General features: G+C 40.3%; 2 protein-coding genes across 3 annotated transcripts; one reads left to right on the plus strand and one right to left on the minus strand.

The window, feature by feature from the left end:
- The first annotated feature begins 200 nt into the window (after positions 1-200).
- Positions 201-8,279, plus strand: dusp26 (dual specificity phosphatase 26). Of its 2 annotated transcripts, none has more exons than XM_008423226.3 (4): positions 201-828; positions 921-1,104; positions 1,865-2,076; positions 3,126-8,279. In XM_008423226.3, the coding sequence occupies exons 2-4, from the start codon at positions 926-928 to the stop codon at positions 3,335-3,337; spliced, it is 603 nt and encodes a 200-aa protein (XP_008421448.1). In that variant the 5' UTR covers positions 201-828; positions 921-925; the 3' UTR covers positions 3,338-8,279. The 2 variants fall into 2 exon arrangements, with proteins under 2 accessions (XP_008421448.1, XP_008421449.1); XM_008423227.3 differs by having other exon boundaries at positions 203-722.
- Positions 8,280-10,129: 1,850 nt separating this feature from the next.
- Positions 10,130-12,462, minus strand: ppiab (peptidylprolyl isomerase Ab (cyclophilin A)). Its single transcript, XM_008423229.3, has 5 exons — positions 12,306-12,462; positions 11,391-11,421; positions 10,823-10,911; positions 10,545-10,717; positions 10,130-10,462 (listed from the first exon to the last, which is right to left on the minus strand). The coding sequence occupies exons 1-5, from the start codon at positions 12,372-12,374 to the stop codon at positions 10,330-10,332; spliced, it is 495 nt and encodes a 164-aa protein (XP_008421451.1). The 5' UTR covers positions 12,375-12,462; the 3' UTR covers positions 10,130-10,329.
- Positions 12,463-14,356: the final 1,894 nt, after the last annotated feature.

A 14,356-nucleotide genomic window follows, 5' to 3' on the forward strand; every position in this document is an offset into this window, starting at 1 on the left:
CTCAGCGATCTACCTGCTTTTAAATGTAAATGCCGATTACCTGTCTCCCTAACAAGCCAGCTATGCTCTGTCACAGGGTCTTCCATATATGGACAAGAAGAAGAGGGCGCAGCAGCACACATTCGGGGGGCCAATATGCCCCGGCTACACTTATATGCAGTCAAATTATCCTACAGAAATGGAAAGTGATAAGAAATCGATTAAAACTGTTTTTATAACTAGCTAAACTGAACTACTATCGAGGATCATGAGATGTGATCGAAACATCCAGAACACAACGGGTTTTACAAAGATCCTATTTTTGAAGTTCTACCTTTTGGCCTATAGATGGAGACAAACACCAACCGTTTGGGCGAGAAGGTCTCCCTCATACATGGTCAAAATAACTGTCCAAATAACCTCCATTGTTTTCGAAGAAACAACGGAAACCTCACCACACGGGAGAGACAACGGACCTGTCTGCACTGCTTGAGTAAACATTACTTATGTTTCATTGGTGAACGTGAGCTGTGACTGTGGAGCGACGGTCTTAACGACGACTTGTTGCGAGGACGGGAGATGCGGCGGCGGCGGCGGGCGGAGCAGATACTGGTGGATGCTGAGAAGCGGCTGTAGTCTCATCACCAACCACCCTTCCTCCCACAGCAGCTATATGAGTCAACATGGCCGCGGAGCAGCTCGACCTGCTCATCCTCTGAGCCGTAGAGCAAAACAATACTGAGGTAAAGAAAAATACACGGTTCGTTTTATACATACTCAGAAGGGCATTTTAATTATAAGACATGGGGAAAAACGAGACAAAGAAAGTTTTTGGCTCCAAATCTACAGGTAATATAATCTTTTTGAACATTTCTGACTCTGAAAGCAGTTTAAATACAGTTCCGTGCGATAAATGGGCTCGTTCTCTTCCTTTTGTTCAGCATAAATGGCGTTCATGTCCCGCTTCTCTCGGTCTCGGAGCAGCTCCAGGTCTCCGAGCCGAAAGGAGCCTGAGCGTGACTCCCCGACACTGACGGTGTCCGAGCTGGAGAGGCTGCTGTACACGGGCAAGACGGCCTGCAACCATGCGGACGAAGTGTGGCCCAGGCTCTACATTGGAGACCAGTGAGTTGGTTTTCAGTTTAGCTGCTATTGTCAGAATGATGTATCAGACAGCAGAGAAGAGGTTCTTGTTTACACTCCAAACTATTTTCCTGAGCGAACCTCTCCCCCATATCATATAACATCAAGTTGGTTCATAAGACTGACTACAGAGTTATAATTCTTGTAAAGTATTTTCCTGTGTGCATGTACTCTGTTTATATCTGACCCCCCCAAAAATATCTAAAATATGACCAACATATTTATTTTGTTTTTAGTGTTAGTCACTTGATGCAATGAAATATCTCAGATATATATAAAAAATCCCTCTAACACCTGAACAGTAGCTGGATTTCTGTAATATTTGTATGTATTTACAAATACAGTGAATATCACATGAATATGGGTCTTAATGTTATGGATGATGCTGTTTGAGAAAGAGAGTGAGTAAAGTTTATTTATGGTAATCATTGATTTTTAATGGTGAGATTTTCTTTTTTTACCTTGTTACTTTATGTTTTAAAAGCATTGTTGTTCTATAGATCAATGCTACAGTTATAACATACATATTGGGAATTTCAGTGCTTGAAATAAAGAAAACTGCAACCCCACACCTTACTCCCCAGAATCCACTTATTAGAAACAAGCGAACAGAAATACCTCCTCACTTCAAGTTTCTATTGAAGATATAGCATCTTCTTCAAACTGTGTAACTCAGTAACCTCTGTTAGGAAGAGCAGAACCTCAATGACTGAAAATGCTGATACAACTCTCCTCTCCTCAGAAACATTGCCTCTGACCGCCGTGAGCTGGCCAGACTCGGTATCACACACATTCTGAACTGCGCGCAGAGCAAGTGGCGAGGCGGAGCCGAGTATTACGCGGGAATGAACATCACCTACCATGGGATCGAGGCTCACGACTCCCCGACCTTTGACATGAGCGTCAACTTCTATCCGGCTGCCGAGTTTATCCACAAAGCCCTCTCGAGTGGAGGTAACTCTGTAAATATGAAGGCATGCGTACGGATAGAAACCATTCATTAATGACTGATTTACATTTTTATCAATACTAATTCATAGTGTGCATCTGCAACAAAATCAGCCCAAACCACCTGTCATAATCAGACTGAGGCCGATTCCAAAGGACGAGCGGCTCTAAAACAACCAGAACTTACTGTGTAATGTCAAAACACCAACTCTGCCATAACATCACTTCCACGCGAGATTAAAACTGTGCAGATCTCTCCATGATCTGTTGGTATGACCTGGTTAAAATCTATAAAAGATTATTAGGATCTGAAATCTGAAGGATCTGAAATCTGAAGGATCTGAAGTAGCATAATCTGACATTGATCAGTGTTAGAAAAAAAAAATCAACCTTTTATTTGAGTGTATTTATAAATTATGGGGAAAATGACATGATTAGCATTTCACAGTATGTCCAAATTATAAATATTCATGTAAAAGGAGCATAATTAAAGAAGATGGAAACCGCTTATTGTAGGAATGAGGATTTTTGAGGTAAATTTCTAAGTGGTTAGATTAAAAAATATATATGAAATTGATTGATTGATTGAAATCATACAGTGTCTTGTAAAAACATTGTTGAAGTTTATATACACTGAATGAAAAAAAAAAACAAATTCACCATTTTTTTTTCTGTCTTAGCTAAATTGGATCAAACCTCTCATGTGAGTTACTCCTATTTGCTAAATGCCAGAGCAATGAGAGAAAGAATGTCAGAGATGGATTTATTAATATGTCCGATATTAGATACATATGTAATTTCCTCCAACTGACCTAAAACAAGAGAAGTTTGATCCGATTTAACTTCAGACAGTGAGAAATAAATGGTCTGTGAGTCAAAATCCTAACGAGAGACATTGAAGTTTTTGGTTGTGATGTGACAAAAAGTGCAAAAGCCCTGCAGGTCCAATACAGATGCTGCATTTTACTTAAAAAGTAAAAAAAAAAAAAGCTCTTCCTTAGAATAACTCTAGCATGTTGGAAACATAACCATTTAACACCAGCACATGTGTGTAGGTAAGGTGCTGGTCCACTGCACGGTGGGAGTGAGCCGCTCAGCCACTCTGGTGCTGGCCTACCTGATGATCAGACAGAACCTGACGCTGGTGGAGGCCATCAGAACAGTCAAAGACCACCGAGGCGTCATCCCCAACCGAGGTTTCCTCCGCCAACTCAACGGACTGGATGGCATCCTGAGAGAAAGTCGGAAGACATCACCGCAGAGCTGAAAACCCTCCCACACACACAACCACACACCCAAGCCAAGGTAGCAGTCATACACACGAAACAGAGACAAATTCAGAGCAGCACGTGACTTTCTGACGCCGGAGGCTCCGAGTGGCAAAAGGTGACTGAATGTCAGACTCTTAATTTCTTTTTATCTGTTTAGTCCTTTAACATGTACGACTGGTGGTGCCCATCAAGGTCACAGATTGATTAGTGGAGGCAATGATAACCTCACACTGTCCTTTAAAGCATTCACACATTCATTTAACGTGTCATATTTTTACTGAAGGAAAAATCAGGGAAACCCTCAGGGAAACAGCAGAGGGTGCCACTTTCAGGTCACGTAACTGGAGAATGCAACAATTGGTGCGCTTCCCTCCTTCAGACCAAGTACTTTCCATTTGGGATTCAGGAGTGTTGACATTTTAAAGACAAAAAGTTACTGATTTGATGGAAAATTGGTAAATGAGCATTGATAGAACGTCACTCTGCGGCATGTAGGTTGGAGAGGTTTTAAAAGCACAACTCCAGTACCAAAAATACACGAGACAACAAACAAACCCACACTGAAAACATAGAAGTCAATCCAGCAGAGTCTGTTGTACTGCAATTGTCTTTGTACAGGAAGTCTTGGTAAAATCCCAACTAGTTTCTGAAGAAACCGACATCTACTTCCTATTTGGTTGACCCTTAACTTTAAACTTCTCACATTCCAGAGTACACGGGTGGTTTATACGTGCTCACTTTACCAGTTCATTCCAGTTTACTCAATTAACAAGCCACAAACAGATAAGTCTAGTTCATTGTAAGTCTTGTTAGGAGTTTTTTCTCCAGACTGATCTGGAAGACATGTGGGAACATTCTTTCTGCCCTGACGTTTAGAGACAGGGATCTGAATCCTCTTTTTCTACAAAAACCTTTTAGGAGACTAAAAGCTCTCCCATACTTCATCCAAAGTCTCAAAATCACCTGTCATCAAAGTAATCGCGTGACCAAAATTGCGACATCTTTGTTACAGGGAGACATCTGCTTTCGCTTTTTGACATTAGGCCCGGGTCAAACTTTTTCGCCCAACGTTTTGTCAGAAGTTTTGTCAGACGTCTGCGGGTGTGTGTTAAGCCACAATGCTCTCGGACAGCGACGTTGAGTTTTCCCTACGACTGGTCCACTTCCATTATCTGGTTTTTGTATCCACAGGCAACATGAACACTTTTCTGGAGCACTTATAGGACGTGATGAGGAATCACGTTCATTTGTACGATTCTTTGCTAAATACTAACCTACCGAATTAATGATTTCACACACGTTCATCTATGCCATGGCTTCCGCCACTATGTTTTCGTCTGTCAAGAAACAACAGCTAAATGCTGGGCGTGATGTATGCTGAAGCAGGAGGAGTTTTGCTAGGTGGTCTGCGGCGTGTATGAACCAGTGTGTTTGAATACTCATGGTCCGCAATCAAGTGACCAGGTGTCAACTGTTTGGCTTCGAAGGAATTATGGAAGAACCTTCAGGAAGTTAGAGCTGTAGAACAGAGAAGGCTTACATGGTATTCCCAGAGGCATTTTTTGAGGTCTTTGTTCTAGTACATCGTTCCAGAGATTATATTAGGGGTGTTCTGATTCTTTATAATGTTAGCCTCAGATACAGGTAGAAGGGATCAGAAGTCAGTCCAGAGCCCTTTACATCAAGAAGAGTAGAAATGTTCTTGACTGTTTTTCCCGGCCGCAGGGTAGATTCTGAACGTCCTCAAGGGATGAAGTATCTCTTCTGTCTTCCCAGCCATGAAGAATGTCAGATTCTTCTAAGGGAACTGAAAAACGTAGCTGGATGTTTGGAATTTCTGATTTAGCCTACATGAACATAGTTAGAAGTATCCTGTGCATTTAAACCGGGAGATCAAAACTAGGGAGAGTGGGATGCACAACTCCAAATTGCACAGATGTGCTGCAGCGTGAACACAGGCTGTAGCTGTCTGCCAGAGAAAGTCTCTGGTATCTATGTTCAGGTATTACAACATGTTTGAGCATGTTTGAGCATGCTCCTCCTCAATGCCACCTTGCTCCGCTCTGCATCACTTAAACAAAAACGGATTTGGAAGCAGTGCACCGCAACTGCTGCTTAACCCCTTAACTGTCAGGATGACACCGGTATCTTCATGGACCCACTGACTTGCATGTAAGCATTTTGACGGTGACAGTTAAGGGTGTAAACAGCTTTATTCTGAAACATAGAGTAATATAGCAATATTTTATCACTTTAAAAGAAACAGTACGTTTCTTTTAAAGTGTCCTCTCCTTGCACTTTGTTCCAGAAGCGTGTGAAGGCACAGTTCCAGCTTTACATTCTTCTGCCCACATTGACAGGAAAAGCGACGTTCTGTTGATAGAAATATCCTGTTATACAACCAGATGACTCTAAACTTATACACTGAATTTATAGACGCTGTTTCTACTACTCAGATGATTCCGTTTAATAAGTGCCCTGGCCTGAGCTATTGAGTCGTGCAGCAGTTGTAATATGGATCTAAACCAGCATTGCTTTCTAGCCGTTAGGTGTTCAAAATAACAACATAGATTTATTTCAGTGTGAATAGAGTTTAGTTTTTGGTTTACTGCAGAATACTTTAACAGGCTCAGCCTTTCATCTATCTCCATTAGCGCTAGCATTGCGCTGAATTAAAAACTGTCCAGTCTAGTGTGTGTTTAAGTGTTATATTGACTGGAAGGTCTCTTGGATTGCATCACAAAATAATACCAGATATGTGCCACTGCAAAAGCTACTAACTGCCTGGCTGACAGGAAGTGTTGGGTGTTCAGGGCCCTGTTGTACCCAGGGGGCTCTGGGACTTGTGCTAAGTGGGGCTTGTGCTTCCTAAATACATTCTCAGTTTAAGCTAGCTTATTGAAAGTCCTCTTCAGTGTTGTTGTTAAATACTTCAATTATAGTGTTTCAAATATGCCTTCTGGAGTTGTTCTGTTCTATTGTATCGGCAAGATGAAGTTTGGGTGAGAAGACACACAGTTCGTCTCTTTGCTGAAAATGTACATATTGGATATAAACGTTTAGATTTCTAAAGTCTAGAAAACAATGCAAATCTCAGCTAATTTAGAAGATATCATTTTAGGGAGACTGCCTCCCCAGAAAAGCTTATCCTGCTCTCATTGGTCATCTGCAGTAGCATGGACAGACTCCATCCACATTTCCATATTGACCCTTTGCATGTGACATCACACTCTTCAGAAAGCAGCTCACATGGCTCCATGACGGACGTCCAAGCCACCTATGGACATGTTAACTCTTGCAAAACCTGTAAAAAAAACTGACAGTTGGTAGTCTGATATGGTCAAGCCCTAACTTGACTTTATTAGGTCAAGTTAGGGCTTGACTTAACTTGACCAAATATGGTCAAGTTTACTTTCCTGAAATGTTTACTTTCAGGAAACATTCGTCTTTGGACAGAAGTCCAAATGTCTTAATCAAAATTCAAGGTTCCATTTTGTCTCTTTAAGCAGTGTGAGCTTTTGATTTAAAAATATGAAGCAGCAGTTAACTAAAAACATGGAAATATGTATATTTGAATGTTGTCCAAATTTCCTGATTCTTGTCTCAGTGGTCCACAATACAAGAACATAATAGTTCCTGAACACCATAACCACAATGCAGCTTTTGGTCGAGATTTATAAAGGAACTGACAACAGAAAGCTGCAGTGAGATCAGGCATCTGAAAAGGTGGGGATTTTTAATTCTTGCTATTTTTGACCAATAAACACGTTTAAAACCTGTGGACTAATAATGTTTTTTTGAAACACAGGAAATTCTTTTTGTGGTATTATATTTAGATTACATCATTACTTGCTAAGTTAATAACATGCTGTTACTGTGACATTTTTCTTTTACTCCCTGAAATGAAAAATATTCTGCAACAATTATTTAACAATAAAGCCTGAAGCTCAAATGGACTCTGATCCTTCCACGACCGTTTTCATGTTGAAAATGTTAAACTTCATAATCTTTGAGTCATCAGCTACCACTGCTTTAAGGTTTAATACCACATCTGGCTGTTATGTCAAATCACTTTCATTATGAATACGCTTTATAAAACATCAGGCTGACTCAGCTTGGAAAACAAGAGACCTGAAACTGGACATTACACCAAAATCTATTTCTAAGGGTTATGCTGCGGCTTACAGATCATGGCTCCATTCATTCCTTCACCATGTTGTGGCCCAGTTGATCACAGTGTCGCTGAAAAAAAAACCAAAAAACTCGCCAGTGTTATCTCCAAAAGAAAGTACCAGAACACATCTGAACATTCCCTCTCACTGGGTGACAGACGCTCTTTAGCAGGTTCTTTTGGTTTGTTTGCATTTTCTTTGTGCTCGTTTTCTGATGCCTTCTGCATCTTGTGTTTTAATGTGGTCCGTCTTGATGTTCGGTCTAAGCAGACAGCTTTACAAGGTTATTTAAGTGAAAACATTTTTGTACAGCTTATGCTAAACTTCAGAGGTCTGATGTTTCTTCTGCTCAGTGTTCTCCTCCAGACAGAGGAGCATATATGATGTCATTACCTGCTGATCTGAATAAGCTAACATAGAGAAGGCAGTCAAAAAACAATTAAGAACTCTCCTAAAAACACACGGAGGAAAACGTTTTCATTGTGGCTTTCCTGCGGTATGTTTTGTATTTGTGACGTTGTTGTGATGTGATTGTTGTTCCCGTTTGTATCCCTGTGTTTCCTAGCAGCAGCCCTTCCATAGGAAGACTGGAATTCCAGTGAATTTATCTTTGTTTCACTCCGTCTGTGATTCCCCCCGAAAGGAGATGTTCATGCCTTAATCTGTGTTCTTCAACTTGGTCTTTTTACGGTGAAAAACGATGACAATTGCCAACTTTGTTTTGATAAATGCTGTAATCGGTCATAAATAAATAGAAAAATCCTATAAGTTTTACCGTGTTTTTTGTATTTAATACCCCTACATTCTACAATGTGAAGGATAATTCACAATCAGATAATGCCAAACATGGCAGACTAGCTTAGGTTTGCAAAGTTATTCATGACGAGTGAGTGTGGTGATACTTTGGAAATATTTTAAAGGAGTTTTGGAATATTTTCACAGTAACTTTTCTCAAACCTCATGGAAAACAGAGATACTGCATCGTTCCCTTCTTTGTGCTTATGTGTGATGTGGCAAGTAACTTTTTGTTACTTGCCATGTTTATCACAGACTATGACTTCACACCTAGTAAGTCTGAGGCAGCAGAAACCCAATATTTTAGACAATTTTTGCGGAAAATCTGGAACAAAAAAACCCTCAATTCCGCATCAGTACAAAAAATTGTGGCGATCTGATTATTCTGCGTGAATTTCCACAACCGTGAAAATCTGAAGGGACTGTTTTACAAAGCAGTCATTTTGAGACTGATTTAGTAGAACCATTTGGCTGGACCTCTTGTCGAATTACATCAGTCACTTAAAAGGTCCTGAGTATTTAAGCAATCTCATTTTTATGCTCATTAGTTTTTGTCACTTTCTAGAAATTGTATGTTTTTGTAAAAAAAAAAAAAATCAAAACCAAAAAATTGATCATCATTGTTGATTTATAAAAGCCTTATATTGTGCAACCACATCTTGGTTGGGTTGTTAATGGTCCACTCAACCCAACCAAGTGAAGAAAATGGACATGTTGCTGGTTCTATTCAGGTGAACCGTATCTCCATCAGCAATTTGGAAGAAATGCTGGTCAGTCAGTATAATCTGGATTTTGTGGAGCACCAGTGTCATGAGCGTACTGAAAGGTCTGCAGAAGACAAACAGTTCATGGATGATATGTCAAAATCAGCTTTGCTTAAAGATGGGCACCATTACCTGAAGTAAAAATGCCCAACAACAAACAGGTGGCCCAGAAGAGGGTGCAATGTCTGTTAAAACATTGTGCCCTTTAACAAATAATGTATTTGTTAAAGAAATGCCTGTCCATTTGGAATCTGACCCAGAGGTTAAAGATCAGGTCCCAACACGTGCAGCTGTGCTCCACGACTAAGCTGCTAATGTACTTCTCCAGTTGGACGGAGCTAAAAAGATGTCTGACATGGACTACTGCGTAAGTTGACGTTTTAATGAATTGTGACAATAGAAAGATATTAAAGAGCAAAGTCTGCTAATGTTTAAATGTTAATATTAATAATGCATTTGGTAATGGTCACTTATAAAGATATTAGATGCAATTCTTGTTGTAGATGAATTAGGGGCTGGGATGTTGTGGCCATTTATGTTAAATTTTGTAAATTGTAATTTCTACCCATTTTGTTTTCTTCTTTGGGCGGTTAGAATATATTTTAGTTTAGAACATAAATCTGTAATTCATTTTTATATTTGGAATTGTATAGATTACTTTGGTAACTTTTAGACCCTCCCATTTTAAGAACACAGGGCGTTTGGTGGAGGTCTGTTGTCTGACAGATGTCCGGTGTGATGATGGGAGGTTTTTGTAAAGTTATTTTTTTGACCACTTATTTTTAACTTGAAACGTCAGAGTAAGTTAAGTTTTGTTTGCAACTAAGTTGTAAGGGATTTGTAGTAGTTATTTTGTCTATGTTTTTACAAGGAATAAAGCATATATATTTCTTTCAAACAATCAAGTCGGAAGTGCGTGCAAGAATCAAACCACTTGTCACCGTTCATGGCATTTGTTGGAAATTTTTGGTTTTGGAACCTAGAAGACTGAAACAGGCACTGTATGAAACAAGTGTAACCACAAGTGTTTTCTAGGAACAAAATTATACACAGTGGCTGGATTTTAAAGCCTTTTTATTGTTAACACCAGTGTAATTTATGCTGATTTTCATAATAAGTGTTGTCCTCCAAAGAAAGATCACAGAAGCTACAAGACGTCCCAGCACAAATCTGAACACAGCAGAAATGAGATAAAACAGGAAGAAGGTATTTCACCAAGGTTGACCTTACAGAGTGCAGGACAAACGGCTGCCCTTCTCATAGCTGACCACAATCAGCAATGGTAATCTTGGTTGTTGTCTTGCCAGACTTTGAGCCTTTCTTTTCCATCTGTCTGACAACGTTCATGCCCTCCACAACTTTGCCGAACACCACGTGCTTCCCGTCCAGCCTGCACATCAGAACAGCCCATCATCAGTGTGTGTAGCAACACCGAGACCAAGCTGAGGATCTGAACGAGACGTCAGACTCACCAGCTTGTAATTTCCGTGCAGATGAAGAACTGGGAGCCGTTGGTGTTTGGTCCTGCGTTCGCCATGGACAGGATCCCTGGTTCTGTGTGCTTCAGCGTAAAGTTCTCATCAGCAAACTTCTCACCATAGATGGATTTGCCTCCAGTTCCATTATGTCTGGTGAAGTCTCCACCCTAAATATTCAAGAGAATAAAGAGGTCTTCTAGATTCAGTGCTGCCATCCATCCATCCCGTTAGGTCAGAGAACGGACAGTGGCAGTTTCCTGTGTTTACTCTACCTGGCACATGAATTTGGGGATAATACGGTGGAAGGTGGAGTTTTTGTAACCAAACCCTTTCTCACCGGTGCACAAGGCCCGGAAATTTTCTGGAAAAAACATAAATGTCACTATTCCTCAGACACAAACATCAACTGCAACCAAGAAAAAAAAAACTGAACAGTTCTTAACCCAGTGTTTGGGATATAACTGCAGAATATGCCTAAATATATGAATATTTCTAATCATCAACCTCAGTCACACAATAAAAAAAGCACTTAGTCATCTTAGCACAGGTTCTCCTTATTACACAATATTTGATAACCAGCACACTCTTTTTTCTGTTCTTATCTGAGTTTACTTATCATTGTCTTTTTTCCTCTTTCGTGATTTTTTTTTTTTTTCAAAATCATACACTTTTTTAGTCACGTTGCATTTATCTAGCGTTCATATCTTGGTGATTTTCTTGTATCCCTGTCAATATTCAGAATAAACTTAATGAATGAATAATAAACTCCTGAGGATTAATGTCCCATTTCCAGAATGAGGCTGTTTCAGCTCAGTTAGCTCTGAAGGAAGCTTCACCCACCTGCAGTCTTTGGGACCACATCAGCTCGCAGCTGCCAAGCAGAGAGGAAAGCAAATAAGTTGGAATACAAGGTGATAACAATAATTTTAAAAATCTTTAAAAAAGTTAATTAATTTCCTCAAGTAGGATCCTGGCCCCTGGCTAGCTAGATAACTGCCAAGGCAGGAGTCTTCCCTATGATTAAGGAGGTGATACTTATTTTTGTCATAATTAAAAACTCAATCTGTGCCAACCTGGTAGGGGGGAAAGGGAGTGGCACGCTTGCAGTGTCACCAAAATCAAGTTATAGCCTGTGTTTCGCTCCCTAAGTCCTCTAAAGGTCAGAGTTCACAGATGGCTCAGGGACAAAGGCTCACACTCTTGTTGGAAAACGGAGCACAAGGTGAAAACTTCTAAAAATGTACATTTCCAACCACACAAGTCAGACAAGTCTGCACACCTTCCCAGCAGTCATAGCTGCGGGGTGGAGCTCAGCACAGCAACAATGCGGAACAGGTTTGGTGGGAATCGTTTAGAAACGTTCAGAGCCGTTTTCTCGCAGATCTGGTTTCCAGAGAGCCAACATTCAAACTCCTCCTATCGTCTTCATTTTTGACGGGGGGTTTCCGTGTGTTTAACATCTTTGGAAAGCTCAGAATCTGTAAATAAGTCAAAACGGAGAGGCTTGTTCATGGCTTTACTGGGACCAGTTCCGTTTTGCTTTCAACTGTCAAATTTTGCGAGTTTCCACTTTCACCCTTTCAGGATTTCTTATGACCTGCACGCAGTTTTAGACATTATTATTGGTGTCAGTGGCGAAATAAATGACACCAGAATACACGACTAAACAAAACCAAAGTCGCCAGCGCGGTCAGTCACAGGTACGGATATGTTTTACTCCTGAACTCTAGACTAACGTGAGCAGCTTCAGCTTACCTCCATTACGATCCTGCCAGCTGGTTTCCCATCATCCGCGATGTCAAAGAAAACTCTGGGGTTTGCCATTTCTACAGCTCTGAAGGGATGAGGTCAAGAGACACCGTTTATTTTAGTTCAAAGGTGACGAAACGCTCTAACAACCAATTAATAAGCCCGCACGACGAAAAAACTTCAGAATGGACCAATAGGAATCCAGATAGGCGTGTGCTTAACTAGCCTCATGATATGAAGGCGAGGCAGAGACCGCAGGAAAACATAAATCACCTAATAAAACTCATATTTTTAATAGGCAAAGTTTATTTTTATTTGAGTTTACTTTATTTTAATATTTTTAATAAAATCCCCAGAAAGTTTTTTTCCTTCATCTTTTTTTTTACATCAAAAATAATACTAGAAAAGCTTTGAATGACAGTATATCAAGTAAATGTAACTCAGCAATTAAAAGGGCAAGACAACTTCTTTTGGAGGAGCTCACGGTTCAGAGGCAGAGCGCTGTGCCCCCCGATTCCCGACCCCCGCTGTGCGTCTTCCCAGGGGCGGAGCTATAGGGGGGGCTGGGAGGGCGGTTGCCCCCCGAACCGGGCCGGATGGGGGCTCGGGTCTGGAGGTGCCAGGGAGGGAGGAATGGTTTCAAGTCGCTTAAATGTCTGATAGACGGGAAAAGTGCGCCCTCACCTGTTGAGAAAGGTGTATTTAATGTTAAAGTCAACAGTTTCCCTTTTGCTTTGCCGTGAGAGGGTTGACAAGCAGACCCGTCCGCCAGGTCGCGTCTGTACTGCGCATTTAACAACAGTCACTCAGAGACTTTGTCAATATATTTTGTGACTTTACAGGCAAAAAACAAAACAATAACAAAAAAACCCTCTGCGTCGGCCAAAATTAGAATCGGCAGGCCAGGCTTTATAAAGATCAGCAACGATTGACCAGAAAACGGCAATCGGTGTGTTTCTCCCCAGAAGCAACAGTTGCTTCTCCAGGATCATTGCTTGCTCAAGTAAGCTCCACAAAGCACCGATTCAAAGAGGCGGTCGCACTTCCTGATGATGATTTGATCAAGTTCTTCTGATTAACAACACATTTCCAGTTATTTTGGACCCATAGGAACATGGATATTGACCATTTTTAACTCCGCCTTTGTTTTAACCAATAATGAAAGTGTTCAGATTAAAACACTTCCATGCAGAAAGTCCAGTGACGTGGATCCCAGTCACACATGCCAAGAAACGTTTTCAATAAAGATGAATCGTCACAGGTAAATAATTACAGACCAATTTCTAAACTATGTATCCTAGCAAAATATTTTGAAAAATTAGTTGCAGATCAATTGAAGATTTTTTTAGATTCCAATTGGGTTTTACAAAATGTCCAGTCTGATTTTAGGAAGAAACATGGTACTGTTACTGCCACTTTAAAGGTTATTAATGATCTTATTCAGGCTCTTGATAACAAAAAGCATTGTGTTGCTCTGTTTATTGATTTATCAAAGGCATTTGAAACAGTAAATCACAAGCTTTTAATTGACATACTACACAGGATTGGGCTCTCACATCAAGCCACCATGTGGTTAGCTGATTACATGTCAAACAGAACCCAGAGAGTCCAATTGGCCAGCTTTACTTCTTCTAATCGCACGGTTTTAAATGGTGTCCCACAGGGCTCAGTTCTTGGCCCACAAGTTGTTCTATTTATATGAACAACTTGTGTGAAAATCTGTCAAATGCTTCTTATCATTTTTATGCAGATGATTTAGTGATTTATTGCTATTCTTCACTTGTATAGGCAATTCAGTACTTGCAGTCTGCTTTTAAAGTAGTTCAAGCTCGTTTACAAACTCTGAAGTTGGTTTTGAATGTGGATAAGACAAAGGCAAAGGTTTTTTCACACTCTAGGAAACTATCAGATCCCTCCACTGCTTACTACTGCTGTAGGGACACAAATTGAGTTTGTCAGTAATTACAAATATCTTGGCTCTTTATATTTTAAATAAAGAGCTTTCTTTTAAAAATCACATAGCAAATTTGCTACGAACACTGAAAACGAAGATTGGG

The sequence above is a fragment of the Poecilia reticulata genome, chromosome 12 (assembly GCF_904066995.2).
Source record: "Poecilia reticulata chromosome 12, P_reticulata-male-v2, whole genome shotgun sequence".
NCBI classification, from domain to species: domain Eukaryota; kingdom Metazoa; phylum Chordata; class Actinopteri; order Cyprinodontiformes; family Poeciliidae; genus Poecilia; species Poecilia reticulata.